The following is a 27,867-nucleotide window of genomic DNA, read 5'->3' on the forward strand; positions in this document are numbered from 1 at the left end:
GATGAAACGACGCAAGGGGTACAGTTCTCAAGACCTCCGGAGGAGGATATAATTACAGTGGGGGAGAAAAGGGGTAGATTACAAGGTAGTGAGGTAAAGGCACAGAAGAGATAGGCACTTAAATACAATCTTATTTTATCCCAGACAGACCACAGACAAACGGGACAAGGCTGACTTACACAGGGATTGATGGCAGGAACGGACAGGTAGTCGATAGCACAAGGTGCACCTTGGCTCGGGGACAGGATCAAGCATGGTCCAAGAGATGCAGGGAGGTCTCACTGCGCTCGGAAGGGACATCTCTCTTGCTTCAAGCTCAGCGCGCATCTGACGTCACCTCCCTCTTCCTGCGCATGCAACACGCCCTCGGCTGGTTGGCTCCGCCCCAGATGGGACCGGTCCGCCGCTTCCATTGGGTGCGGGGGTTACCGGGCTCCGCCCTTGACGTGGAGCTGACAGGGAGCCCCTATTTGGTAACCCCGTCGAGCACATGTTCGATGGCAGCTCGCTGGGAAGGCCTCATGCCCTCCCAACACCCCCTACCAACCAAGCCGGAGTGAGGACGCGCACTCCCTGTGCACGCCGCCGCCGCGCTGTTGTTGTTGTTGTTGTTGCTGAACCGTGAGGAAGAGCTGCGGGGAGGTATTGGGAGGTCCTAAACTTCCTAACGGTGCCATACAATCACATTCTGGTGCAACGAAGGGTCAGAATTAATGGAAACGAGTCCTTAACTGACATAGACTAAGAATAACTCGCAAGATGTCCTATAGTTGTCTTACATGAGATGCGGTGAACCTGGGCACGACATTTAATGGGGGAAATAGGGGGAGGTCGGGTCTACAGAGTGTTGTTTACAGAAAATGGGACTAGGGAATGGGGGATTGGGGATAGTTGGGAAGTATTGAGGAAATAGGGGAATATTTACAAGCGGATATGGATGGATGCAAATCCCATATCCGCAACAATATATTGCTGCCCGATAAACGGGCTTTTCAGAGTGCCTGAGTGTTTGGTTTGATTAAAGCAACTCGGATGAATTCCAGCTTTTTGTCGCGTCCATTCTTCCGATCGACGTGGGAGCCCCAGCTCCTTCAATATAATACATGATATAGCAAGTCCGTTGAAGTTATGGGTTGTTATAGGAAGTTATAGGTAGTATCAGATTGAACTATAAGTCCTATACACAGGATCTACTAGGTCTATACCGTTCAGGACTATGCTTTTACAGATCTTCATCACTGTCCTGAGTGTCATTTTCGCAAAGGTGTCTACGCAAATGTAAACATTAATTTTTGGATTCCTCATGCTCTGAATATTCCAAAAATGTATAGTTTTGCTAATCTACCAAAATTTTGAACGAAAAAACATAGTGAAGCTGACTACAGGTGAGCTAGAAACGTGTTTGTTACCTGTTAAAAAGTCAGACAAGTTTTCGGAATCCTTTTTCACATAACACGAATGTAAATAAAATGTGGGGAGTGACACATTTATTTTATATCAATAAATTATTTTTAAAAACGGGGAATATCAATTAATTGTTTCATAATTTGTACCTCAAATTGAATGTTACGTCACAAAATGATTCACAGGGATTCACTGGATTATTAGATTCAATGAAAACTGTTATAATGCAAATATACAATGCAAGGAAACTTGATGCATGTGTACACGTCACGGGGTGTTGTTACGGGTGTTCACTTGTTGCATAACACATACACCGTAACACATACACATTCACCGCCTAGTGGATGATTATGGCATACAGTGGTGACGTACTTCCGGCGTCACTTCCGGTCTGGACATGGAACATGACTTGCTTGAACTGACATCGGCTCCGTGTTCTTTTCCACAAGCGGCTGAAACAGTGATCGGGTCGGATCTTCTGAGGAAAAGGTTTGTTCGGAGTTTCTCATTTTATTATTAATACTGAGCAAGATATTCTGTAAAACGATAATTTGAAGTGATTCTTCACAATATTAACAGAGAGATCGGGCGAACATTATGATTATACAGAGTAAGATATGGCAAAGAGTGGTTGATGGATTATTGGGAATCTAGGGGGATGAGACTTGTAAGAGAGAAGAAGAAGAAGACGAAGGGGAAGACTGGACTGATTCGATTTCGGTTTAGGGCCGAATCCAGATCCGGTCTATCAGTGGATACAAAAGGTCACCTGTTTATCCTGGTGGAGGTTTGTGTGATATCGAGTGACTGTCTACTTCGTTACCTGTGAAACGAATCCTGGTGTTGGCTTCATGTTTAATGTGGCTGATTTAAGATGTTAGGGTCACGTCGTTCAAATAACACCAGGTGTGTTGACCAAGCGTGTCGTCCTTTTGAAGTCGGCAAAATGAGTACGTGGCTCCCGGGAACAGGGGGCACTGCATCAGCGGCGCGCGAAACGAAGTGGGTTGTTTTTGAGGGGAACATGTCTTTGGTCTTGGTGACAGAAATCATCAATTTTCAACAGATTCACTTGATGTGTTTAGATATATTCTTGTAAAAAATGCCAGGAGCATAGAAAAGGCCCCTCTATTTGTTATGTGCCATGTGGCAAACAATAGAAAAGGCCCCTTTATATGGTACGTGGCAAACTATAGAGAAGGCCCCTCTCCATGGTATGTGCCACGTGGCAAACTATAGAAAAGGCCCCTTTATATGGTATGTGCCATGTGGCAAACGACAGAAAAGGCCCCTTTGTGTGGTATGTGCCACGTGGCAAACTATAGAAAAGGCCCCTTTGTATGGTATGTGCCATGTGGCAAACGACAGAAAAGGCCCCTTTGTGTGGTATGTGCCACGTGGCAAACTATAGAAAAGGCCCCTTTGTATGGTATGTGCCATGTGGCAAACGACAGAAAAGGCCCCTTTGTATGGTACGTGCCATGTGGCAAATGACAGAAAAGGCCCCTTTGTATGGCATGTGCCACGTGGCAAACTATAGAAAAGGCCCCTTTGTGTGGTATGTGCCACGTGGCAAACTATAGAAAAGGCCCCTTTGTATGGTATGTGCCATGTGGCAAACGACAGAAAAGGCCCCTTTGTATGGCATGTGCCACGTGGCAAACTATAGAAAAGGCCCCTTTGTATGGTATGTGCCATGTGGCAAACGACAGAAAAGGCCCCTTTGTATGGTATGTGCCATGTGGCAAACTATAGAAAAGGCCCCTTTGTATGGCATGTGCGATGTGGCAAACTATAGAAAAGGCCCCTTTGTATGGTATGTGCCATGTGGCAAACGACAGAAAAGGCCCCTCTCCATGGTATGTGCCACGTGGCAAACTATAGAAAAGGCCCCTTTGTATGGTATGTGCCATGTGGCAAACGACAGAAAAGGCCCCTTTGTATGGTATTTGCCATGTGGCAAACTATAGAAAAGGCCCCTTTGTATGGCATGTGCCATGTGGCAAACTATAGAAAAGGCCCCTTTGTATGGCATGTGCCATGTGGCAAACTATAGAAAAGGCCCCTTTACATGGTATGTGTCAAACGATAGAAGAGGCCCCTTTATATGGTATGTGACAAACTATAGAAAAGGCCCCTTTATATGGTACGTGCCATGTGACAAACTATAGAAAAGGCCCCTTTATATGGTACTAGCTGAGGTACCCGGGTTGAATAAGAATAATACAAATATATGATGAAAAGAACACGTATATTTTAGAGCAATATCACAGTACATTTCCTACATGACGTTTTGTCAATTTTCAATTTCTCAAAACCTCTTGGCATACAACATTTCTGGTTTTCTTACTTGGTGCCAAGACATAAAGATTGCTTGGTTTTCCAACCCTTGAGCAGCCCACGTACAGCTGGCCATGGGAAGTACCCGGCATTGCCGGGCGGGGGAAGGGAGGGGAGGAGAGGGTGGGGAGGGGAGAAGAGGGGGGGAGGGGAGAAGAGGAGGGAGGGGGAGGAGGAGAGGAGAGAGGAGAGGGGAGAAGAGGAGGGAGGGGGAGGAGGAGAGGGGAGAAGAGGAGGGAGGGGGAGGAGGAGAGGGGAGAAGAGGAGGAGGGGGGAGGTGAGGAGGGAGGGGGAGGAGGAGAGGGGAGAAGAGGAGAAGGGGGGAGGTGAGGGGGGAGGGGGAGGGGAGGGGGGAGTGAGGGGGAGGAGGAGAGGGGAGAAGAGGAGGAAGGGGGAGGAGGAGAGGGGAGAAGAGGAGGAGGGGGGAGGGGGGTAAGTGAGGGGGAGGGGGGAGGGGGGTAAGTGAGGGGGTGGGGGGAGGGGGAAGGGGAGGGGGGGAGGGGGAAGGGGAGGGGGAGTGGAGGGGGAGGGGGGAGTGGAGGGGAAGGGGGAGGGGGAGGGGGAACGGCTAGCTTGGCAAGCGATAGCAGGCTTTTTACTTTTATTTTTACCTCAATGAGGGTTATATATATAGTCCGTGCTTGGAGCCTTCAAGTTCAACATATAGTTTTTTTATGAAAAATAATGCAGATGTGTAACAATCCACCAATGCAAGTTCAGAAATGAATGCAGATCCTTTACTTTACGATACAGACGCAATTCCCGCCATTTCCACTCACGATCGAGGCCTCCACAGTGACCGCGCCTCTTATTCCTCCTACAACTTCATCTCACTTCTTTCACTCAAAATGCACGAAATTCTGCTGCATGAAATTATGTAGAGGCCTCGTCGGGGGGATATAAGGTAGATAAGGAAGGCGTTGTAACAGAAGAATCAAAATAAAAGTGCAAGAACATTAGGAAATGGGAGCTATTCTGGACCCACAGCCAAACCCGACAAACCATTGCAATACACCCCGAACGTCTAGCGCCGCCACAAACTACACCATGGAATTGCAGCTGGCGCGGTTTTTTTAAACCATTGATATTAAAATAAAACATAGCCTAAAACCACCGGGATTTTATGCTGATTCCGAATCTGTCTAAAACTTTTCTCCGATGTGTAGTTCTTGAGTTATAAGCGGACATCCAGACAGACAGACACACACACACACACACACACACACACACACACACACACACACACACACACACACACACACACACACATACACACAGACACTCCTCCTTCATATATAGAGATGTGGCAAACTATAGAAAAGGCCCCTTTGTATGGTATGTGACACACTATAGAAAAGGCCCCTTTGTATGGTATGTGCCCTGTGGCAAACTACAGAAAAGGCCCCTTTATATGGTATGTGCCAAGTAGCAAACTCTAGAAAAAGGCCCCTTTATATGGTATGTGGCACACAACAGAAAAGGCCAATTTATATGGTATGTGCCATGTGGCAAACTACAGAAAAGGTCCCTCTATATGGTATGTGCCATGTGGCAAACTACAGAAAAGGTCCCTCTATATGGTATGTGCCATGTGGCAAACTATAGAAAAGGCCTCTTTGTATGGTACGTGCCATGTGGCAAAGTATAGAAAGCCCCTTTATATGGTATGTGGCAAACTATAGAAAGTCCCTTTTTAGTATATGGTATGTGGTGAACGATAGAAAAGGCCCCTTAAAAGGGTATGTGGCAAACTATAGAAAAGGCCCCTTTATATGGTATGTGGCAAACTATAGAAAAGGCCTCTTTATATGGTACGTGCCGTGTGGCAAACTATAGAAAAGGCCCCTTTATATGGTATGTCCCATGTGGCGAACTATAGAAAAGGCCCTTTTTATAGTGAGTGCCACGTGGCCAACTATAGAAAAGGCCCCTTTATATGGTATGCTGAATGTGGCAAACTACAGAAAAGGCCCCTTTATATGGTATGCGCAATGTGGCAAACTATAGAAAAGGCTCCTTTATATGGTATGTGCCATGTGGCAAACTAAATAAAATGCTCCTTTTTTGGTGTGTGCCATGTGGCACATGATAGAAAAGAAGGGATATTCTTGGGAAAAATGGCAATGATTCATACAGCTGCATGAAGAAGTAAATTTATTTTATTTGCTCGATGTAGGGCGCCCCTTCATATGAACATTCATAGAACGTTACTTGGTTCCTCCTAAGAACACAAGGGTAATCCAGCATGCACATGAGATTTTTGAATGTCCCTTAGTTTGGGACATTCAAATCCAACCAGCCGTTCCGAAGATATGAGTAGTTTTGTGTGCCGTGCCGTCATTAATCCAATCGGCTGGATATTGTCATTTATTGAAACGAAGACGTTCTTTGTCGGGTTCGTGTGAAGCAACCAGAAGGCCTAGAGAGCTGCGGGTGGACTCGTTTGTTAGGCCTGGATCCTATCTCATCTGTCATTAAGTTGTACGTGTCTGTGATAATGTGGTGGACTGGGAGAAGAGATCGTGGGAGACCATCGGCCTGTTCGACCACTTGCGCTTGCGCAGTGTTGACGCGATCGATGCATTGGAATGTTTGACGGTACGGCGAGGCGATCATGAGAACGAAATGGCAGTCTATAATATGCTTGAAGAACTTAATGATTTTCAGAATAAATACATTTTAAAATAACTTATTAAGCTTGTGTTCATTATTTACAAAAAGGCCGACCTGTCCCATTGGCTATCTTTAATTTCTCTCTGGACACCGCCATGGCAGATGAGGAGGACCGCATGGCATGAGGACACAAAAAACAACACCTTTATATGTGCAATCCATGCTTTTCAAAAAAAGAAAAAAAAAGAAAAAAAAAGAAAAAAAACTCATCGCCACATCAATTCTGGAACTTTGGTCTGACCAGAGACCAGCAATATATTTTTTTCGGCCTTATTTGGCATTTTATACCTAGATAAGGAATGTCCCTTCTTTTCTATAGTTTGCCACATGGCACGTACCATATAAAGGAGTCTTTTCTTTGCCCCTGGCATTTTTCCCAAGAATGCCCTTTCTTGTAACATGTTAGAATGATAAGGTGGTGCAATAGCCACTGGATAAAATGGTGGTAAAACCTGGAAAATTTTTTTACTTTACACTTTCAAATGTTCATTTAAATTGAATTAAATACTTGAATATTATTTAACAAAAATCGCCTTCATAATACTCGTACTTTCAAGAACCATTGTATTGTCATGCAACGCCGATTAACATCAGAGTTGCGGATAGCCTAAACGGTCTTATTGGAGGCAACTACCCAAACACGGATTCGGCTATGGCCGCGCAGGAGGAAGAAGGGAAATGGAGGCTGCGGTGAAAGCACTTAACTGCAGCACGCCGGCGTAGCTCTGGTCCTGTGAGAGGAAATTAACTCAGGCGGCACAGGTTTGAATGGGGGATGCAAAATAATACAAGGGTTTATTCAAATGAAAAAGGCAGGACAGGAAAATGCGTGCCGATAATAAAATAAGGTAGCTAAATTGGGATCCCACACACACAACAGATTTCAAACACGAGACGAGGGAGATGAATACGAAAATAAAAACATCCGTTATGTAATTGGGTACGCGGAGCTCGGTCTTCGCTGTCTTGTCGTCTTCAATTCCCGGCCTAGAAGAATCCTCCATCTGCCTCGCACGCCCCGCTAGGCCCGAGCCAACGCCCTCGCCGCTGCACCCGAGGTCCGTGCACCAAGCTCCAAAGCACCACGAGGTCCCACAGCAGGACAGCGAGCTCCACTCGGGCTACACCTCAGCCCAACTCGGGTCGGGGTCTCTGAACTGCGCTGCCAGGATTCCATCTGCTTGGGATCAACTACTGAACAGGAATCCAACTGCTCTGGGTCAGATCTTCTCAACTGCACAATGGCCACTGTGCACACGAACTCTTGACTCAGATCTCACTCCTCACTCTGGTGCACACGAACTCTTGACTCAGATCTCACTCCTCACTCTGGTGCACACGAACTCTCGATCCAACTCTGAACTGAACTGCCAGCCAAGCCGTCCGGCGCTGATAATATCTCTGGCCGGTGACTTCAGCATTGGCGCAATGCTCTGCCAATCAGAGCCTCCATCGACTCGCCGGCTCGTCCAGGGGCATGCCCACTGCGCCACTCTCACTCCCGTCCCCTCTTCCTTGGTCTCAGCACGTGCTATGCGAGGCGGGTAGGCCTCTCGGAGGTGCAAATGGTGGCAGCCATTATCGGCGGCGTTCTAGCCCGATTTCTTCCTGAGTCATGTCAGGGGGAAGGGCGTCATTAATGTTGTACTAAAGGTCATAACTAGTGTCTATGTGGTCTGTAGTGCTACAAGGGACAAAGGTTTGGTTAACACCTGAGACATACAAGGGCTCTACTCATTAACCCCGACACTACCTAACACACGAGTCTCCTGGTAGATTCACAGTTATACAACTTGACCGACAAAACGCCTAAACATACAGAACTTATTACAGGGAGATTCCCTATCGCGACAGTCGAAGCATGTTACCTACTCAGATCTACTCTGCTCTACATATATCACTACCCAAATTCGTAACAGTATATTGAAGTGTGGTTGCACAATGGCCTACCTCTTTGGCCTACCTCTTTGGCAAGCAAGTTGTGTGCGCAGCACCACACCTCACTGGTGACCCCGACGTGATATGAACACGCAACCTTGATCCAGACCACCCCCCGCCAGCGGCTCTGCCTCCGCGTCGAGGCCGCCCCCCGGCGGTCGGACCCCCGGCACCCCCGCCAGCAGCTCTGCCTCCGCGTCGAGGCTGCCCCCCGGCGGTCGGACCCCCGGCACCCCACAGCCCCGCCGTCCCGCCACCCCCCAGACCGGCACCCATCACCAGGGGGCGTTTCGGCCGGGTCATCCGGCTTCCCCGCAAACTCACCCTTCAGGTGCGCGGGAATTCTGGGGGGGGGGGGGGGCGTGTGGCGGACACAAGCAAGGGACACAAATTCAGCGCACCAGCAGGTGGCGCGAACGTCCAGGCGGGGAACTGGAATGCATGCCCCGCCTATCGACCGACCGGCCACGCCCGGGGACGAGGCGTGGCCTCGGCACATATATGCGGGCTCTAAGCTCTAGCCCGCCCAGTGCTGCAGTTCGAGCTTTCATAATAAAGACTCTTGGTTTTATCAAACGCGTTGTGGCCGACCTCTTTGGCAAGCAAGTTGTGTGCGCAGCACCACATTTCAATATAAACCACCTTTAGAGGCCATTTGTTCACCCGCTGTTCCCCATTTTGAAAGATTTATTATCAATCGGCATCTAATGAATGTGAGTTTTTATAAACAGAGACAAAAACAAACCCAGAGTAAACTCGAGGAGACCATACGGCCCATTATGCTGCGCCACATCCACACCAGGCAAATTTCATCCACCAAAACGATGCAATTTCATTTGGGGAATGAGGAAAGAAATGTGGATGACACGATGTGGCACAACCAGGGATATCCCAAGCGTGTCAAATACAAATGGGGAAACACAATTATTTTAATTGTTTAAATAACAAAAAGAGAAAAAGCAATCTTTTGTGTTATTTTTTCAGAGGTGGGTGTTGGGGGTGTGGTGGGGGGGGGGCTGTGGGGTGCCGGGGGTCCGACTGCCGGGGGGCGGCCTCGACGCGGAGGCAGAGCTGCTGGCGGGGGTGCCGGGGGTCCGACCGCCGGGGGGCGGCCTCGACGCGGAGGCAGAGCCGCTGGCGGGGGGTGGTCCGGATCAAGGTTGCGTGTTCATATCACGTCGGGGTCATCAGTGAGGTGTGGTGCTGCGCACACAACTTGCTTGCCAAAGAGGTAGGCCACAACGCATTTGATAAAACCAAGAGTCTTTATTATGAAAGCTCGAACTGCAGCACTGGGCGGGCTCGAGCTTAGAGCCCGCATATATGTGCCGAGGCCACGCCTCGTCCCCGGGCGTGGCCGGTCGGTCGATAGGCGGGGCATGCATTCCAGTTCCCCGCCTGGACGTTCGTGCCACCTGCTGGTGCGCTGAATTCGTGTCCCTTGCTTGTGTCCGCCACAATATATTGATATTTAGCATGAGAAGGCCTGGCATGTAAGAGGGACAGGATTGTTGTGAAGAAGACTCGATGCAGTACGAGGCCGATTGTCGCTGTGTTCTGTGTTTATCAATAGAACGTCCATCTTCTAAACTGTGACTCAACGTCGGCATGTTAAAGTGCACAAGGCCATACTGGTGATGGATGAGACTGCTTCAGTGGCGCTAAATTTCTGGATTTTTTTCACGATCTTTTATATCATTATTTTATGAAAATTGAAGTATGCATTTGGACACTTAGTGAGGCCTCATATGGAATATTGTTTGCGGTTTTGGTCACCACAAGTCTGGAAAGAAATAGCTGCTATAGAGAGGGTTCAGCACAGGCCTACTCGAGATTGATTCCAGGCCGAACTAGACTCAACTACGAGGAGCGCCTGAAGGAGACAGCTTTATAAGGAGGCGGTTATGATGGGATATGATGGATGTTTAAGATAATGAAGGGTACAGACAAAATAAGTGCAGAATAATTCTACAGCAGAGACAGTGACAGGACCAGGGACCAACAACAACAACAATCGGCATTTTAAGGTTATTTCCCTGCTGGAGAGGGGGTTAGCCTTGCGGTCCCCATGACAATCTTCTCCATTTTGCCCTATTTTCGGCATCTTCCCTTGTTAACCCCCTTGCCTGCATTTCTTCTTCCACCACCTTTAGCCAAGTCTTTCTCGGTCTTCCCCGTCCTCGACTTCCTTCTACATTCATTTCCATCACTCTTCTCAACCAGTCACTTTCATCCTGCCTCAACACTTGACCAAACCATCTCAACCTGTTTCTCTTCACAGCATCCATCCCAGGCTCTATTCCCATCATCTTTCGCAATTCGTTATTTGTCTTCCTCTCTCTCAACGATACTCCGCACATCCACCGAACCATTCGCATTTCCACCCTTTGCAGCCTTTTTTGCTGCTCTACGTTCATTACCCATGTTTCGCTCCCATAAATCATGACACTTCTCACACATGCAGCATACACCTTTCCCTTCAGCTTCAACAACACTCCCCTCCTCGTCAGCACGCCACTTAGTGCTGACGATCAAGCTTCGATCTTGTATACAAAAAAAAAAAATGATGCCAATGACAACATAACCAATAGATGAGTTTAAATTTGGATTTGATTGTGGTGAAGAAGACTCTGCTAATATGGATGTGTCGTAGAAAGCTGAATGACACTTTGTTCTGTGTTGATCAATAAAGTGTACATCTTCTAAACTGCGACTCAACATCGGCTTGTTACATTGTGCAAGGCCATACTGGTGATGGATGAGACTGCTTCAGTAGCGCTACACTTCTAGATTTTGTCAAACGATCTTTAATATCATTATTTTAATAAAATTGAAGTATGTACCTGAGCACTTAGTGAGGCCTCATCCAGAATTTTGTTTCCATTTTTGGTTACCACAAGTCGGAAAGACATAGCTACGATCAAGAGGCTTCAGTACAGGCCTACTTGATTGATTCCGGGCCTAGCTAGACTCAACTAATTTAGGGTGCCTGAAAAAGATGGCTTTATACATCAGAAAGGAGGCAGTTATGATGGGATGTGATAGATGTTTAAGATAATTAAGGGTATAGACGAAATAAGTGCAGAAAAATGATTCAGCAGAGACAGTGTCTGGATCAGGGGCCATAGCCTAGTAAAGAAAAGAAGAGTTAATACGGTAGTAAGGTAAGGGTCTTTCACTGAGAGAGTAGTTAATGCATAAGATGGTTTCCGAGAAAGGCGCTGGCAAGAGAATCAATATATAAGTTTAAATTAGGATTAGATAGGTACCTGGAAGCATTAGAGATAGAAGAGTGTCGGGATATTGGCAAGACGTCTGTGACTTGCGCATGGATTGGGAGATTGGGTGCATCTGAGTGAAGTGAAGTGACGTGAAGAGTGTCGTGCCTGTGGGGGGTCTCGACAAGCGGTTATTGTTGATGTTGTGTGTTTGTCATCTAAGAACCGCCATCACCCAAATCTATCCCCCCCCCCCTCCCCCACCCACCTCTGAAAAAATAACACAAAAGATTGCTTTTTCTCTTTTTGTTATTTAAACAATTAAAATAATTTTGTTTCCCCATTTGTATTTGACTCGCTTGGGATATCCCTGGGTCTGCCACATCGTCTCATCCACATTTCTCTCCTCATTCCCCAAATAAAATTGCATCGTTTTAGTGGATGAAATTTGGCTGGTGTTGATGTGGCGCAGCATAATGGGCTGAATGGTCTCCTCTAGTTTACTCTGGGTTTGTTTTTGTCTCTGTTTATAAAAACTCACATTCATTAGATGCTGATTGATAATAAATCTTTCAAAATGGGACACAGCGGGTGAACAAACTGGATGCAAACCCCGCATTTATTGGATAATAATTGATTGGATTGTCAATGGAAATAACTCAAAAACATTCCAGTAAAGAAAATAACATGTATAACTTTTCTGTGATTAACATAAGCATTGTATCCTTGGCAGGTCATCGGTGCAATGGAGAGCTTCTTGGAATGGCTCATGTCCCAAGGCCTGAGAGCAGAAACAGCCCAAGCAGTGATCGATAAGCTTGGAATTGAGAATCAGAAGGTTATTCGAGCTTGTACTGAGTCGGATCCATTGCGAATCGAGCTCCTTTCTCTCTCCAAAGAGAAATTTCAATTTGCAATGTATGCTGACTTCTGTAAATTTATTAATTCTTTTTCGAAGCCACAAGATGTCCAGATTGCGGGTTCTTCTCTGTTGGGAAGTATTTTCGTCAACTTGGAGAATGTTATTCGGGAACTTTCCAGTTTCTGTGAAAAGATTTTCAGATCCCAAAATGTGCAGTTGGAAAATGTTCCTGGTTTCTCTGGAATCGGGTTCACTGATGTCTGCAGCCTCCGCTCTCAGGATGATGGGTCAAGAGCCATGTCTGGTATGTGACTTTTTAATACAACGTCACACGTCAACAAATATCTTGATCTTCTACCATTGTTTTTTTTTGTATTATTTTAACCTGTGTAATCTCTTTTAGTGCAGTTTTGTATTGTCTAATATTAATGGATTTTTGATGTAGATTACAAGGTAAATTTTAGCTCACCTGGAACATATTTCCGGGCAGCTTATGGGATGGCGCGTCGTCAGTCTGTCCGTAAACACGTGCAGCTTCTTCTCCGAAACTGCTAATGGGATTGTGACCAAACTTGGGTAAAATTATATTTTGTGTGTTGGAATCAATTTTATACATGGCATTAAAAATTTGGAGTTCAAGGAGGTGGGAGGGAGGGAGGGTGGGTGGGGGCTGGTGAGCGGGCCTGATATCCTAAAATGGTTATTTGCTCTCTTATCTGAAACTGCATTGACGATTTTGAAAAACTTGATCACAACCTTCATCATTCGTGATGTTCACTTTTTTTTTTTTTAATTGCGGTCTATTTGCCCCTATTATTTTTTTGGGGGGTGGGTGGGGAATGCATTAAATACCTCGGTGTTCCATGTTTAACGGTACATTTAAGTTATCTGCATGTAGGAAGTGCTTTGTTACCTCTCTTAAGCCATGGAAGGTTTATCCTTGTTTTCCCACGCTTTCTGAAAAATATGAAGACGCTTCATCGTAGTCATATTGTAATCGGCTCTGTCCCTCCATATGTCTGTCTGTCATGCTGTCTTCTCATGAACGATTGTGTAAAAATTCATCTACTTGGTTGTTATGATCACATGGCAATAAGGTGTATTAGCAGTATCATTTTTACCCCGCCCTCTTGGTACATTAGCAAAAATGGAATACCAAATAGGAGAATAGCAAAGAATGTAATTCGGGGCATATTTTAAAACATTTTTTTCATGTTACCTTGTATATACCTGTAACCTTGTATATACCTTCATACCTGTAAAAAATAGTCGAGTATTTCGTGCCATGCGGCCACGCGGCCTAGTTGTTGAAGCTTCCGATCTTGAGGCTTGGGTCTCTCCGGGCATCCAAAGCGGTTATTTTTTCATTCGTGTGTTTGTCAAATTTCAACTCGTTATTTTATCGTCCATGCGTTATTGTTTGTTTATAGTTAGTTTTGGTTTGAATTTCCTGTAACTCGTAATTAATTAATCGTGTTCTGCTCCTCGTGTGCGGCCTTGTAGTTGTACCACCGTCTGTGTTTGTTAACTTAAGTCCCCTACATCGTGTTTTGCTTGGCTCTTACTTTTTTCCCTTCTACTCCAAACATAATACTCTTTGTCTAACGTTTTAAATCCCCACTCCCCCCCCCCCCCAAAAAAAACAAACAAACAAAAAAAAAACATTTATTTTCCTTTCTCCACATGTGCTGTTTGTCTCATCCTGTACTTTCTGTCCAGGTGTGCTGTTCGCCCCGCCCCCATTATCTCCTTGCCATCCACCTTTTGCCCTGTTCACGTGACTCATGGTGGTCCCTCTCAGCTCTCCCCCCGTTGGTATTTTGTGCATATAAGATTGTTCACGGTTCTGTTTAAATATTATTTAAATATGTTTAACCTTTCCCCTTCAGTGTTTTATTCAGTGGTATATTACAACACGCTGTTTTTCTTCCGATTTAAAAGGCTTTTCTCAATTTCCTCTCCAACTCATTCCACTTCAAAAAAAAGAAATTCAATATCTTATACGTCTCCCTCACTACATGGTCTAAATTCACATTCATTCCATCCCTCCTCCATCGTTCTGAATCGGATTGTTAACTTGAAAATCACAACAAACCCAATTTGTTATCAATGTTCGTCTTTCATTAATCATCCACTTTCTAAACTCCCCTCTTGCCCCTCTCCTCCAAATCCCCCCCCTTGCACCTACACTCCTAAACTCCCCCCTTGCCCCTCCACTCTTAAACTTCCCCCTTGCCCCTCCACTCCTGAATTCCCCCCTTGCCCTTCCCCTCCTAAACTCCCCCCTTGCCCCTCCCCTCCAAATCCCCCCCCTTGCCCCTCCACTTCTAATCTCACCCCTTGCCCCTCCCCTCCTAAACTCCACCCTTGCCCCTCCCCTCCTAAACTCCACCCTCACTCCTCCCCTTAAAAACTCCCCCCCAACCCCTCCCATTCAAATCTCCCCCTATACCATTCCTCTACAATTCTCCCTCCTCCCCCCTCCTCCTCAAAGCTGCCTCCTCCCCACTTAGTCTCCCTTCTATCTCATACCTCCACCCCCCCCAACCTTCTACTTTCCTCTGCCCCCCCTCAAACAACCCCTCACTGTGCCTCATCCCTTCACCATCAAACCTTTCATCCTCCTCATCCTTCCCTTTCTTGGAACTCTTCTGTAATCTCTGACACACTATCAACTGCTCTCCCTACCTCCCCCTCTCATCCTTCATCTTACCCTACTCCTCCCCTCCCCTGTCCTGTACCCGATGCTCCCCCTCTCTCTTCATTAACGGTATGGACCTCAAACATCCGGGGCCTTCGCTCAAACCTGACTGATCTCTCCATACAGGTTGCTTCTGACAATCCAGACTTGATCTGCTTAACAGAGACTTTCCTCCTTCAAGATGTGTCTGATTCCTTAATATCTCTTCCTGGTTACTCCCTCCTCCGGTATGATAGACCTGAGCCTCGTCCTGGTGCTGGGGTGGCTATCTTTATCAAAAACTCTCTTCCTCACTCTCCTTGCACTGCCCTCTCTCCTCCTCACCCCCAGGAGTACCTCTGGCTACGGCTCCCTCTCCACTCCCACCTTTTGTTCATATGTGTTCTGTACCATCCCCCAAACAGTGATGACTCCATCTACATTTCACTGTCTGACAACATGGACCAACTTCTATCCACTCATCCCAACTCTCTCTTCCTCATATGTGGTGACGTCAACTGTCACCATGCCACCTGGTTGGGTGTGGGTTCCTCTCTCACTAGTCATAGCACCTCAGCAAAGGACTTCTGTGACTCACTGGGACTGACACAATCTGTCAATTTCCCGACGCGGATCTCAGCCAATGGAGTATCTTCTCTTCTAGACTTGGTTATGACAAACTTCCCTGCTAATGTCTGCTGCTCTTCTTCTGCTCCAATCGGTTCTTCTGATCATGTGCTTGTCAAAGTGGACATCTCTCTGGCCATTGTCAGAGAGCCCCCTCAGCGTCGATGAGTCTGGCATTTCACTCAGGCCGACTGGGACGGTCTTCAAGCAGCCATCAATCGTCTGGATTGGTCTCCCATCTCCACTGCCTCTGACATCAATTCTTCCTGGGAATTCTTCCAAAGCAAACTGATCTCTCTCATGCACAGATTTATCCCATCTCGTCTTCAGTTGTCTTACCCTTCCTCCCGTCGATGGTACACTGAATCTTGTGGTGAGGCAGTTGCCCTGAAACAACTTGCCTTTGCCTCTTGGAAGGCTAATCCAACTGAAGGCAATCTCAGTTCCTTCCACCAAGCTCGGAACAAGTGTGTGTCTACCCTCAGGAGTGCCAGGAAGCACTATCTCTCCTCACTCAAGAATGAACTCTCAAACCTGTCTCCTTCCTCCAAATCCTGGTGGCGTCTGGTCAAATCCGTTTCTGGTGTTTGTTCCCCCTCCATCCCCTCCCTTACCTCAAATGGCCACACAGTTGACATCGCACGTGACAAAGCCGAATGCCTCAACTCTGTGTTTGCCTCAAAATCTTTCATCCCAACCCCATCTCTCTCTGTTCCCACCTTTCCCAGTCGAACCCAACTGCTCCTGGAGTCTGTGTCCTTCTCTCCTGACAAGGTGGAGGAGTTTTTGTCTAACCTCGACTCTGATTCTGCAACTGGACCAGACGGCATCAGCCCACGGGTCCTAAAATCCTGCTCTGCCACTCTATCTCACCCTCTCTCTGTTATTTTCACCCTATCTTTTGCTCAAGGTCATCTGTCAGCATCCTGGAAATCAGCAAACATTACTGCTTTACACAAAAAGGTGCAAAAACAGATCCTTGCAACTACAGACCAATCAGCCTGCTCCCAATTATCAGCAAAGTCATGGAATCCATCATTGCTTCGGATATGAAATCATTCCTCTTCTCCAATAGCTTGATCTCTGATCATCAATTTGGTTTCAGACCAGGTCACTCTACTCTGGACATGCTGCTTCTGCTGTCTCAAAAATGGATGGAGGTCCTCAATGCCAAACAGGAAATCAGAGCTGTCTCCCTTGACATATCACGTGCCTTCGATACGGTCTGGCACCCAGCTCTGCTCACCAAACTCTCCTATGGTATCCATGGAAATCTCCATGCATGGCTTGCGGACTTCCTCTCTGGTCGTAGTCAACGTGTGGCCATGAATGGATTTCTCTCATCTCCCCTTCCTGTTCACACTGGAGTTCCCCAAGGCAGTGTGCTGGGCCCTGTGCTTTTTCTGGTCTTTATCAATGATCTCTCCGACTCTCTGGAAAATCCTCTGTGTCTCTTTGCTGATGACTCCACTCTCTGCCGCTCCAATTCCTCTTCCCTCAGATCGGCAGTCTGCAGCCTCCTCACTCTCTGAAGACCTGGACAAAATCACAGACTGGTCAAACAAGTGGAACATGTCTTTCAATCCTGACAAATATCACACTCTTACTATGTCTCTCCGAAAAGATCGACTGGACAACCCTCCCATCTACTTTCTCAGCAATCCTCTCCAAGAAGTTGTGTCGCTCAAGCTTTTGGTCTGACTATCTGCCATGATCTTTCTTGGGAAAACCACATTTCCAAGCTGGCCTCCAAAGCCAGTCACCGACTGGGCATCCTCCGTCGTGCGAAGTCCTTCTTAGGCACACCTGAGCTCCTCACCACATACAAGGCTTTCATCCGCATCTCAATGGAATACTGTTCTCCCCTATGGGCTAGTGCTCCTGCCTCACACCTAGCTCGGCTTCACGCTGTTGAAACCAAAGCGTTCAGAATCATTGGAATCTCCCGCGATGAAGCTATCTCTGAGGGCCTTTCACTCACTCACTGCAGGCAGGTAGGTGGTCTTTCTGTCTTCTACCGACTCCTCTCCGGCCTTGCTCCCCCAGCTCTCTGTGCTCTTTCCCCCAAATATTCCTACAGGTCGCACAAGATCTGCCAGCAACCCTCTGATGGTTAAACTGTCGACATCTCGGCTCTCTGCTCACCTTCACTCTTTCATTCCTCTTTTCTCCCGCCTCTGGAACAAACTCCCACACTCCCTTAAATCCCACTCCTCCCTCCCTCCAGGTCTTTACAACAGCTGTTCACCACCATCTCTTATCTTCCCCCATCCAAAAACCTTGATCTTTTCTACCCCCGCTAATTCACCCCAGATCCACCTTGTTTGAAATTCCAACTTCTTTCCTGGAAGTCCTGGCAGTGTCCATATGTTTTATACCTCTCCCACCCCCCCTTCCCATGCCTCCCCCCCAAAGCCTTCTCCCTCCCACAGATCTCTCGATGTCTCCATGTCTCTCGGTCCCTGCTCTCAAATGTTGTGTTTGTGTCCTTCCCCCTCTCTCCCCATCTTGTCTACCGCCCCCGATGTTATTTGTTTTATGTGTCAGTTTGTCGGTTTGTCTTTCTGTGTGATTAATGTTCGCTCTTTCACGATCCTCGATCTTGTATACAAAAAAAAAAAAAAAAATACAATCAGCATTGGGGGACACATGAAATATGAAAGGTATACAGGAAAGATATTCTGAGGATATTGTGTGAGAATGATCTGACTGTTGTGGTGGAGTGTGGGCAGGAGATGCAGGAGTACTTAGCGAGTGAAAAGAGGCATTTGAGAAACATAGGCTGAAAATAAGCATGGAGAAGACCGAGGTGAGGTGGGTTGGGCAGAAGAGAAAATAAATGAACATCAGGTTGGAGGGGAAGGAGATCAGATAAGGAAATAGGTTTGAGTAAAACAGAGGCAGTGATGCGGAGGAGGATTTTGGTGGGTTCAAAAGTGTGGAGGAGGGTGCAGTGTGTAATGGCGGACAGATTTTAATGACATGAAAGGGAAGGTTCTGATGTGATGTGCAACACCGGCCTACCTTTAGGGTCTGGAGACAGTGGCACTGACAGAGATACAATGACAGACTGCAGGTTTGCAAGAACAACTGAGTCAAGAGGCTTGTGGGAGTGAAGAGGGTGGATAGAAGGAGAATGGATGAACTGAGGGAGGAGATTGGTGTGCAGATGAGTTTGACCGGACATTGGTGAAATGTCGGCTGAAATGGGCTTGACATTTGGTGCGGATGGGGGAAGAAAGAATGGCAAAGAAAGCAGATAGGTTGAGCAAATATGCTAGGTGGAAGAGAGGTAGACTGTGTTGAGGTGGGAGGATTGTGTGAAGAAAGATATCACTAAAGTGGGGGTGGTTGGAGGGTGGAGAGAGTTGGCTGAGGACGGAGGGGACTGGAGGAGTATCACGGTCAAGGCTGGGCAGAAGCTTGGTATCGTTGGACCTCCTTATAAATGGAAGAGGAGGAGAACAACAACAACAACAACGCTCCACATTTTGTGAAAATGAACAAAAGTTCCAGTACCTTGTTATGTTCTGATGTGCAGGTATCATGTTCTTCGGTTGTCCGTCCATGTGTCTGCTGCAATAACTTGTGAATTGTTAATGGGATTTTTTTAAACCAAATTTCAGACAGGTATGTAATATCATAACAAAATAAGTAATATGTTGGAACAAAATAACATTGTAACAAAATAATATAGCAATATGTAGTAACAAAATAATATAGTAACAAAATAATACAGTAATGTGTTGCAACAAAATAATGTAGTAACAAGGTAATATAGTATCAAAATAATTATCGCTAATACAGTAAAAACAAAAAAGGTGTCGGTTGATGGTAAATAACAATTAAAGTATTTTTTTTGTTTCCCCTCGGACAAGATTGGAGACTATCAGAAAAAGGGCCAAAAAAAATGGGGCACAAAAAAAAGTTTTAAATTGTTTTTACCATCAACCGACGCCTTTTTTGTTTTTACTATAATAATAATAATAATAATTCATTTATTTTGTATAGCGCTTTTCCAGAAGCCCAAAGGCGCTTTGACAGAGTGGAAAACATATTGCAAAACAATACATGAAAACAACAATTGCAAAAAGACAAGAATCAATAAAGCAAAAGGAGGGAGAAGGAGAAGAGATAGTCAGGGGTTAAATGCTGTGGGTTGAATGTTGAATGCAGTGTTGAACAGGTGGGTCTTTAGTGATGTTTTGAATGTGGTGAGTGAGGAGGAGTCTCTGATGGTGTGAGGTAGTGAGTTCCAGAGGGTGGGAGCAGCGATGGAGAAGGCCCTGTCCCCCCAGGATCTGAATTTGGTCCGGATGGAGGGGGTCAGGAGGTTGGTACCAGCAGAGCGGAGGTTGCGGGTGGGAGTGTGTCTGGAGAGGAGGTCAGCCAGGTAGGATGGGGCCAGGTTATGGAGGGCTTTGTATGTCAAGAGGAGGATTTTGTACTGGATGCTCTGGGGGATGGGGAGCCAGTGAAGCTTGTAAAGGACGGGGGTGATGTGGTCACGGGTCCGGGAATGGGTGAGTAGACGGGCAGCGGAGTTATGAATGTGATAAAATAATTTTGTTACTATATTACTGTCGCTCCGACCGACCGATCATCTGTCCATGTACCTGTGTGCACACGATATTTCAAAAAACCATTGAACATTTAGCTTTCTTATTGCAGATATATATCCCTCACGTCATTATCTCAACCTGATTAGATAACGGCTGTGACTGGCTAAATTTTGGAGAATGTTCTTCGGGAACTTTCCAGTTTCTGTGAAAAGATTTTCGGATCCCAAAATGTGCACTGGGACAACGTTTCTGGTTTCTGTGGAATTGGGCTCAGTGATTTCTGCTGTCTCCATTTTCAGGATGATGGATTAACACCCAAGTCTGGTACTTGACGTATTTTTTAAAACAACATAGCATGTCAAGCAGTAACCTTCATGTTCTGTGATTTATTTATTTATTTTTACCTCTGCCACCAAAGGTTGATGGAGGTTATGTTTTCACCACTGTTTGTTTGTGTGTGAGCAGAATATCTCAAAACATTATGGATGGATTTTGACAAAACTTGGTGGGTGGACAGGTTGTATGTGTGACGAGGACATGTTGGTTAGATTTTGGTGAAGATCTGGATGCGGGTCCTATTAATTAGCCATTCTTCCGCATTACAGGAGACAGGGTTTTGCCTTCTTTTTTTTAACCCACATGTGATATCCGGTCACAATCCTTTCTTTTCTATGCTCAATGGGATAATTAGGTTGTACCTGAGCCAGGGATTACTTCATTGTTTTCCATGATTGCTTTTGGATAACGATAGCATGAGTTTTCTGGAACTGGAATATTGATATTTTTGCAGATGGGTTAGTGGATTACTCCACATTCCTTGTCGTGTATTTGGGTGTCGTCCAAACAGCATTTTTGTCCATCAGTTTTTTTCTCATTTCGTTGTGGTCTTTCCCCAAATGGTGTCAATCTCATCTCCACTATTTTGTTTGCCAGCTTTTTCCAGTCTTCGTTGTTCCTCATCATCCTTGTACTCCTTCTCTCCTTCACCTCCTTGTTACCCTGCGCTCACGAAGCGAAAGGCAGGGTTTAGCATTCGGGTACGTACGTGCATGTCTGCATTTTAAAAATTCATTTTCTCGGCAACCGTTGGTCCGATTGACATGAAATTTTCGCCATAGCAGGGCCTCCTGTAGAATATTTTAGTGATGATGAGATCACAGGTCACGTGGTGCAGGTGCCATCTTGGAAAAATAAAAAACCTTTGCACCTCCATCTCATAAAGTGCTGCACATAAATAATTGAGACAGGTCTCATTGAAAAGAACTCTCCATGCGGAATAACATATGTGAATGACAACGTCAGAGGTGCCGCTGTTATGACGTCATAATTCGACAAGTAAAAAACTTTATCCGATCAGAATGAAATTTCTTTAGCATATTTTCTCGGTATAAATTGATGCAGAAATAAAATTATAATGACGATGTAGGTCATGTGGTTTGGACGCCATATTGTTTTGAGTGAAAAGCCTGAAAAACCACTGAAATCAAATTTTCTCCAAAACAACTGAAAGATCGAGGCCAAACTTTGCAGGCAGGATCACATACCCAAGACGAACAAAAAGTAAAAAGTCAGCGAGCATGATGCCATTCGTCACATGGTTTCAGAGTAATGACGTTTTTAAGCATAAACTTTAAAAACCTAGCTCCTCCCTCATTTTTTGATCCTATCGAGGGGAAACTTCACAGATGTGTTCAGCATGTCAGTCTGCTAAAATGACCTGTTGGAATTTTCGATGAGTCGAAAATATTGTATATTGTAGTGGAGGTAATGCAGTGTAACAAGTGTGCAAAATTTCAAGATGATTGGATGTACTGTCTGGAAGCTAGAAGTTGTTATTGCGTGAAGAAGAAGAGTCATCTAGAGTGGGCATGGAATTCATTATCACACTGCACAGGACGAGCAGGCAAAGTACAGAGCGACCTCACGGGGTCATTTTGACCTCATATAAAATTCTGATTTCAGATTTGTCGATTGCTGAGGTATATTAACACATGACCAAAACAGATTTGGTGAAATTCCACGATTTTTGACGAAAATATAACATTTGTGTCTGCATTTCAGTAAAGTAAAGTGTGTGCCATGTCAGCATTTTACAAATTGAAACGTGGCTCATTGTAAAGAATTCCATATGGGGAATCAGTGTTGTTAACGATGACATCATTGGTGCCATCATTATGACATCATAATTTGACAGGGCCAACGCTTAGTCTGATCAGTTTGAAATTTATTGAGCATGATCTATGCGACAATTATTTAGAGAATATAAATTTATGATGTCATCGCTCACGTGGTCGCACAGCCATATTGGATCAAAAAAAAAAAGAAACGTTCCAAAATAGAAGAGTTGGCTAACACCAAGTTGACTGCGCAGGGTAAGTACTAAGTATTCTATGAATACCGTCTAGTTCCCTTCTGTGTCTTATCATCCGCCATTCTCATTTCCATCACATTCATTTATGTTGGTGTTTTCACTCGGTCTACAATTGCAAGTGTGTTTCCCCTCCCCATTAAGGTGGTTCTTTGTCTCCTCCACCTCTGTCTCACCACGACTTCACCTCTGGTTCACCAGAAACGCTCTGCATTCCAAACCATTGCTTCATTGTGCAGTCCCTCCCAGTGCCATTGTGGCCACTTTTCCACCTCTCCTCTGTCCATCGATGGTGAGCGCATGGCTCCCAACCTCCTAATTTCTTCAGCTTGTCTTCTGGCCTTCACCGTTATCTCTGATTTTATTTTTATTTTCGGATTTATGTGCCATTGACACAACTTTGTCGAATTTTTGGGATGGCACAGTCTCGCTGCTCTGGTGATCAATGTGGTCTTTTTCAGCTGGTCCATTAAAGTACCTCCTCTACTGGCATTGGGGGACACTGTTGATGTTGACATTGGGAATCCCCCACTGTTGATGTCTTGAATAGACGTTACAGTAGCAAATGGACTCCTTCTCCTCCTTGCTCTAAGGTTCCTTTTCTTGAGTTTTTTTTGTTTTGAGATTGGTAGCACCTCCAGAGCCTCTTGGCTTGGTGCAAATTGGGAGTTGGTCTTTCTTCCCACTGGAGGAGGTGCAGGCTTTATTTTTTGAAGTGAGCTCGGTGCCGCAACACAGGCTAACACCACACGGTGGTCTGTCCCATAATTTGTTTTTTCCTTTATTTCCAACTCTCATTTGGTTTGTCGAAGGCTCTTACCTTCACCCACCCTCCTTTGGCCCATCGGAAGTAGTTTCTCACCGAAGCAATCACAGAGCTGGCGACTCAACATTACATTTGTCGATCATTCAACATTGGGTTTTTAAGAGTATTGGGGCCTTTTCATTCTTTTGGATCCTTAGGGTCTTTGTGGCATCCTGGATCTTTAAGGGTATAATAACTCAAAATTAGATTATGTGCCAGCCAATTTGATGCCAATCTTGTGTGTGTACATCAGGGTGTATCCATGTCCTTGCTCATTGATGAGGTTTGTCTGTCTGTGTCTGTCCACGAACTTTTTTTGTCCCATTTGAGCTTTGTCATCAAGTTTTCAACATAACGTTATTTGGAGGATATGGAGAAGACGAATTAATAATTTGGTGAAAAGGTCAAAGTTCAGTGTCACATAAAATCGTCAATTTTCATGAAATTGACCTGGAATTTAAAGAATTTGCATGCTGGGTCACTGCATTGGCTCACCAGTCAATAGCTAGAAGCTGATTGTTTTGTTTATTATTATTTTTTTTCAGAACAAACTGTGAAGGTGGAAAAAAAATCATTAATTCTCATACGATTGTCTTGAAAATTGAGCAGGGTTTGCATATTGGTTTGCTGAAGCCCATTGCTTTTGTGGTCAAAAGTTAAAGGTCGCCTAAAATTGTCAATTTTTGGGTATTTTTTCTTAGATATCTACCATATAAAACACAATGTGTGTTTGTGTATTTGTGTGTCTGTCCCTCTTCATAAGGGTAGGTTTTAAAGGCTTTGAGTCGTGTTTTAGTCGTGGAGGGAGTGGGGTTTTATGTGGGGTTTTAACGGGCAATCTTTGCACACTACTGTCCACCTGTTAAAAGACCTAAAAGACTCTGAGGACCCAGAATACCCCAAAGACTCAGAAAACACAAAATACCACAAGGATCCAAAAGACCCCAACAATCTAAAGGATCCAAAAGATCCCAATGACCCTGGACCAAGAGGACCCAAAAGACTCCGAAGTCCCTGAAGACCCAATGGACCCTAAACACCCAAAATATCCTGAGGACTCAAAAGTCCCCGAAGACTCAAAAGACCCCAATACCCTTAAAGATCCAAGATGCCACAAAGACCCTAAATACCCAAAAGAATGAAAAGGCCCCAATACCCTTAAAAACCCAAAATACCCCAAAGACCCAAAAGACCCTTAGATCCATAAACGAAGACCCATAAAGACCCAAAGACCCATTAAACCTTCAAGACCAAAAAGATTGAAAATACCCAAAGACCACAAAAACCCAAAAGTGCCTGAAGACCCAAAATTCACAAAAAAGAACTCAATACCCTCAAATACGAAATCACCATGAAGACCCCAAAGACCCAGAATACCCCAAACACCCTTAAAGACCCCAAAAACACAAAAAATTCTAATTACCCCAAATACCCAAAAATATCTCAAAGACCCAGAGGACTGAAAAGACCAAAGGACCCCAAAGACTCAAATGACCCAAAAGACCCCGAGGAACCGGAAGACCCAGAAGACCTAGAGGACCCAAAGGACTGCTGAGGACTCCAAATATCCAAAAGAAGAGTAATTATGTCTCTTAGATTGGAATTGTAGATGGTGGCTTACAAACCAAGCCTCAAGGTCGGTGTACAGAGGCTTTTTTTATAATCACAATGTATATAAAAGGTGCAGGGATGTGAAATTTGCTGCATGCGATGTGCAACACGCGCAGAGTAAACCGAGTTTTCATTTACGTCTGTAGAATGTCTAATAAATAAAGATAAAAGCACATGTGACACTCGGCCCAGGCTTCAGACTTTGGCATGCTCACGCGGCTGCACCATCAAACAAACTGTTACAACCGTCATTAACAAAGGACTAAACCCGATCCTGAGCGGTTTCCCAAATCGTGCCACAGGTACTCAATGGAGGAAAGACGAAAGCGATCGAATAAGAGGAAACCAAAGTATAGAAAGAACAAATATGATTTATTAATTATGTACAAAAACCCAAAGAGGAAACGAAAGGGAAAGAATATTCAAGAAGAAGGTTCCTTCCACCAAGCTCGGAACAAGTGTGTGTCTACCCTCAGGAGTGCCAGGAAGCACTATCTCTCCTCACTCAAGAACGAACTCTCAAACCTGTCTCCTTCCTCAAAATCATGGTGGCGTCTGGTCAAATCCGTTTCTGGTATTTGTTCCCCCTCCATCCCCTCCCTTACCTCAAATGGCCACACAGTTGACATCGCACGTGACAAAGCCGAATGCCTCAACTCTGTGTTTGCCTCAAAATCTTTAGTCCCAAACCCATCTCTCTCTGTTCCCACCTTTCCCAGTCGAACCCAACTGCTCCTGGACTCTGTGTCCTTCTCTCCTGACAAGGTGGAGGAGTTTTTGTCTAACCTCGACTCTGATTCTGCAACTGGACCAGACGGCATCAGCCCACGGGTCCTAAAATCCTGCTCTGCCACTCTATCTCACCCTCTCTCTGTTCTTTTCACCCTATCTTTTGCTCAAGGTCATCTGCCAGCATCCTGGAAATCAGCAAACATTACCGCTTTACACAAAAAAGGTGCAAAAACAGATCCTTTTAACTACAGACCAATCAGCCTGCTCCCAATTATCAGCAAAGTCATGGAATCCATCATTGCTTCGGATATGAAATCTTTCCTCTTCTCCAATGGCTTGATCTCTGATCATCAATTTGGATTCAGACCAGGTCACTCTACTCTGGACATGCTGCTTCTCCTGTCTCAACAATGGATGGAGGTCCTCAATGCCAAACAGGAAATTAGAGCTGTCTCCCTCGACATATCACGTGCCTTCGATACGGTCTGGCACCCAGCTCTGCTCACCAAACTCTACTCCTATGGTATCCATGGAAATCTCCATGCATGGCTTGCGGACTTCCTCTCTGGTTGTAGTCAACGTGTGGCCCTGAATGGATTTCTCTCATCTCCCCTTCCTGTTCAGGCTGGAGTTCCCTAAGGCAGTGTGCTGGGCCCTGTGCTTTTTCTGGTCTTTATCAATGATCTCTCCGACTCTCTGGAAAATCCTCTCTATCTCTTTGCTGATGACTCCACTCTCTGCCGCTCCATTCCTCTTCCCTCAGATCGGCAGTCTGCAGCCTCCTCACTCTCTGAAGACCTGGACAAAATCACAGACTGGTCAAACAAGTGGAACATGTCTTTCAATCCTGAGAAATCTCACACTCTTACTATGTCTCTCCGAAAAGATCGACTGGACAACCCTCCCATCTACTTTCTCAACAATCCTCTCCAAGAAGTTCTGTCGCTCAAGCTTTTGGGTCTCACTATCTGCCATGATCTTTCTTGGGAAAACCACATTTCCAAGCTGGCCTGCAAAGCCAGTCGCCGACTGGGCATCCTCCGTCGTGCGAAGTCCTTCCTAGGCACACCTGAGCTCCTCACCACATACAAGGCTTTCATCCACAGCTCAATGGAATACTGTTCTCCCCTATGGGCTGGTGCTCCTGCCTCACACCTAGCTCGGCTTCACGCTGTTGAAACCAAAGCTTTCAGAATCATTGGAATCTCCCGCGATTTAGCTATCTCTGAGGGCCTTTCACTCACTCACCGCAGGCAGGTAGGTGGTCTTTCTGTCTTCTACCGACTCCTCTCCGGCCTTGCTCCCCCAGCTCTCTCTGTGCTCTGTCCCCCAAATATTCCTACAGGTCGCACAAGATCTGCCAGCAAGCCTCTGATGGTTAAACTGCCAAAATCTCGACTCTCTGCTCACCTTCACTCCTTCATTCCTCTTTTCTCCCGCCTCTGGAACAAACTCCCACACTCCCTTCAATCCCACTCCTCCCTCCAGGCCTTTAAAACAGCTGTTCACCACCATCTCTTATCTTCCCCCATCCAAAACCTTGATCTTTTCTACCCCCGCTAATTCACCCCAGATCCACCTTGTTTGAAATTCCAACTTCTTTCCTGGAAGTCCTGGCAGTGTCCATATGTTTTATACCTCTCCCACCGCCCCCTTTCCATGCCCCCCCCCCCCCAAAGCCCTCGCCCTCTCTCAGATCTCTCGATGTCTCCATGTCTCTCGGTCCCTGCTCTTAAATGTTGTGTTTGTGTCCTTCCCCCTCTCTCCCCATCTTGTCTACCGCTCCCGATGTTATATGTTTTATGTGTCGGTTTGTCTTTCTGTGTGATTAATGTTCGCTCTTTCACGAGCCTCGATCTTGTATACAAAAAAAAAAAGAAAAAAAAAAAAAGAAGAAGAAGAAGCAGACACAGGGCAACCTTAACTATACAGTCTTAACTTAACAACCCCGGACAAACAGACAGACTCACACGGGATGGTAGTGGTAGGAGAGGAAGGTCCAGGCAGATGGTAGGGGAGGAAGGTCCAGGCAGATGGTTCAGGCGTT

The 27,867-nt window shown here is 45.7% G+C and overlaps 1 protein-coding gene across 1 annotated transcript in view; it reads left to right on the forward strand.

The window, feature by feature from the left end:
• The first annotated feature begins 1,769 nt into the window (after positions 1-1,769).
• Positions 1,770-27,867, forward strand: part of LOC144888261 (uncharacterized) — a 229,687-nt gene continuing 203,589 nt past the window's right edge. Inside the window, exons 1-2 of the mRNA XM_078785864.1 lie at positions 1,770-1,893; positions 12,307-12,739. Coding sequence (XP_078641990.1) covers positions 12,319-12,739 — 421 coding nt within the window. The 5' untranslated portion in view covers positions 1,770-1,893; positions 12,307-12,318. The remainder of the gene's footprint in view (positions 1,894-12,306; positions 12,740-27,867) is intronic.

This window comes from Myxine glutinosa, chromosome 1 (genome assembly GCF_964187855.1).
Source record: "Myxine glutinosa chromosome 1, kmMyxGlut1.1, whole genome shotgun sequence".
Lineage (NCBI taxonomy): Eukaryota > Metazoa > Chordata > Myxini > Myxiniformes > Myxinidae > Myxine > Myxine glutinosa.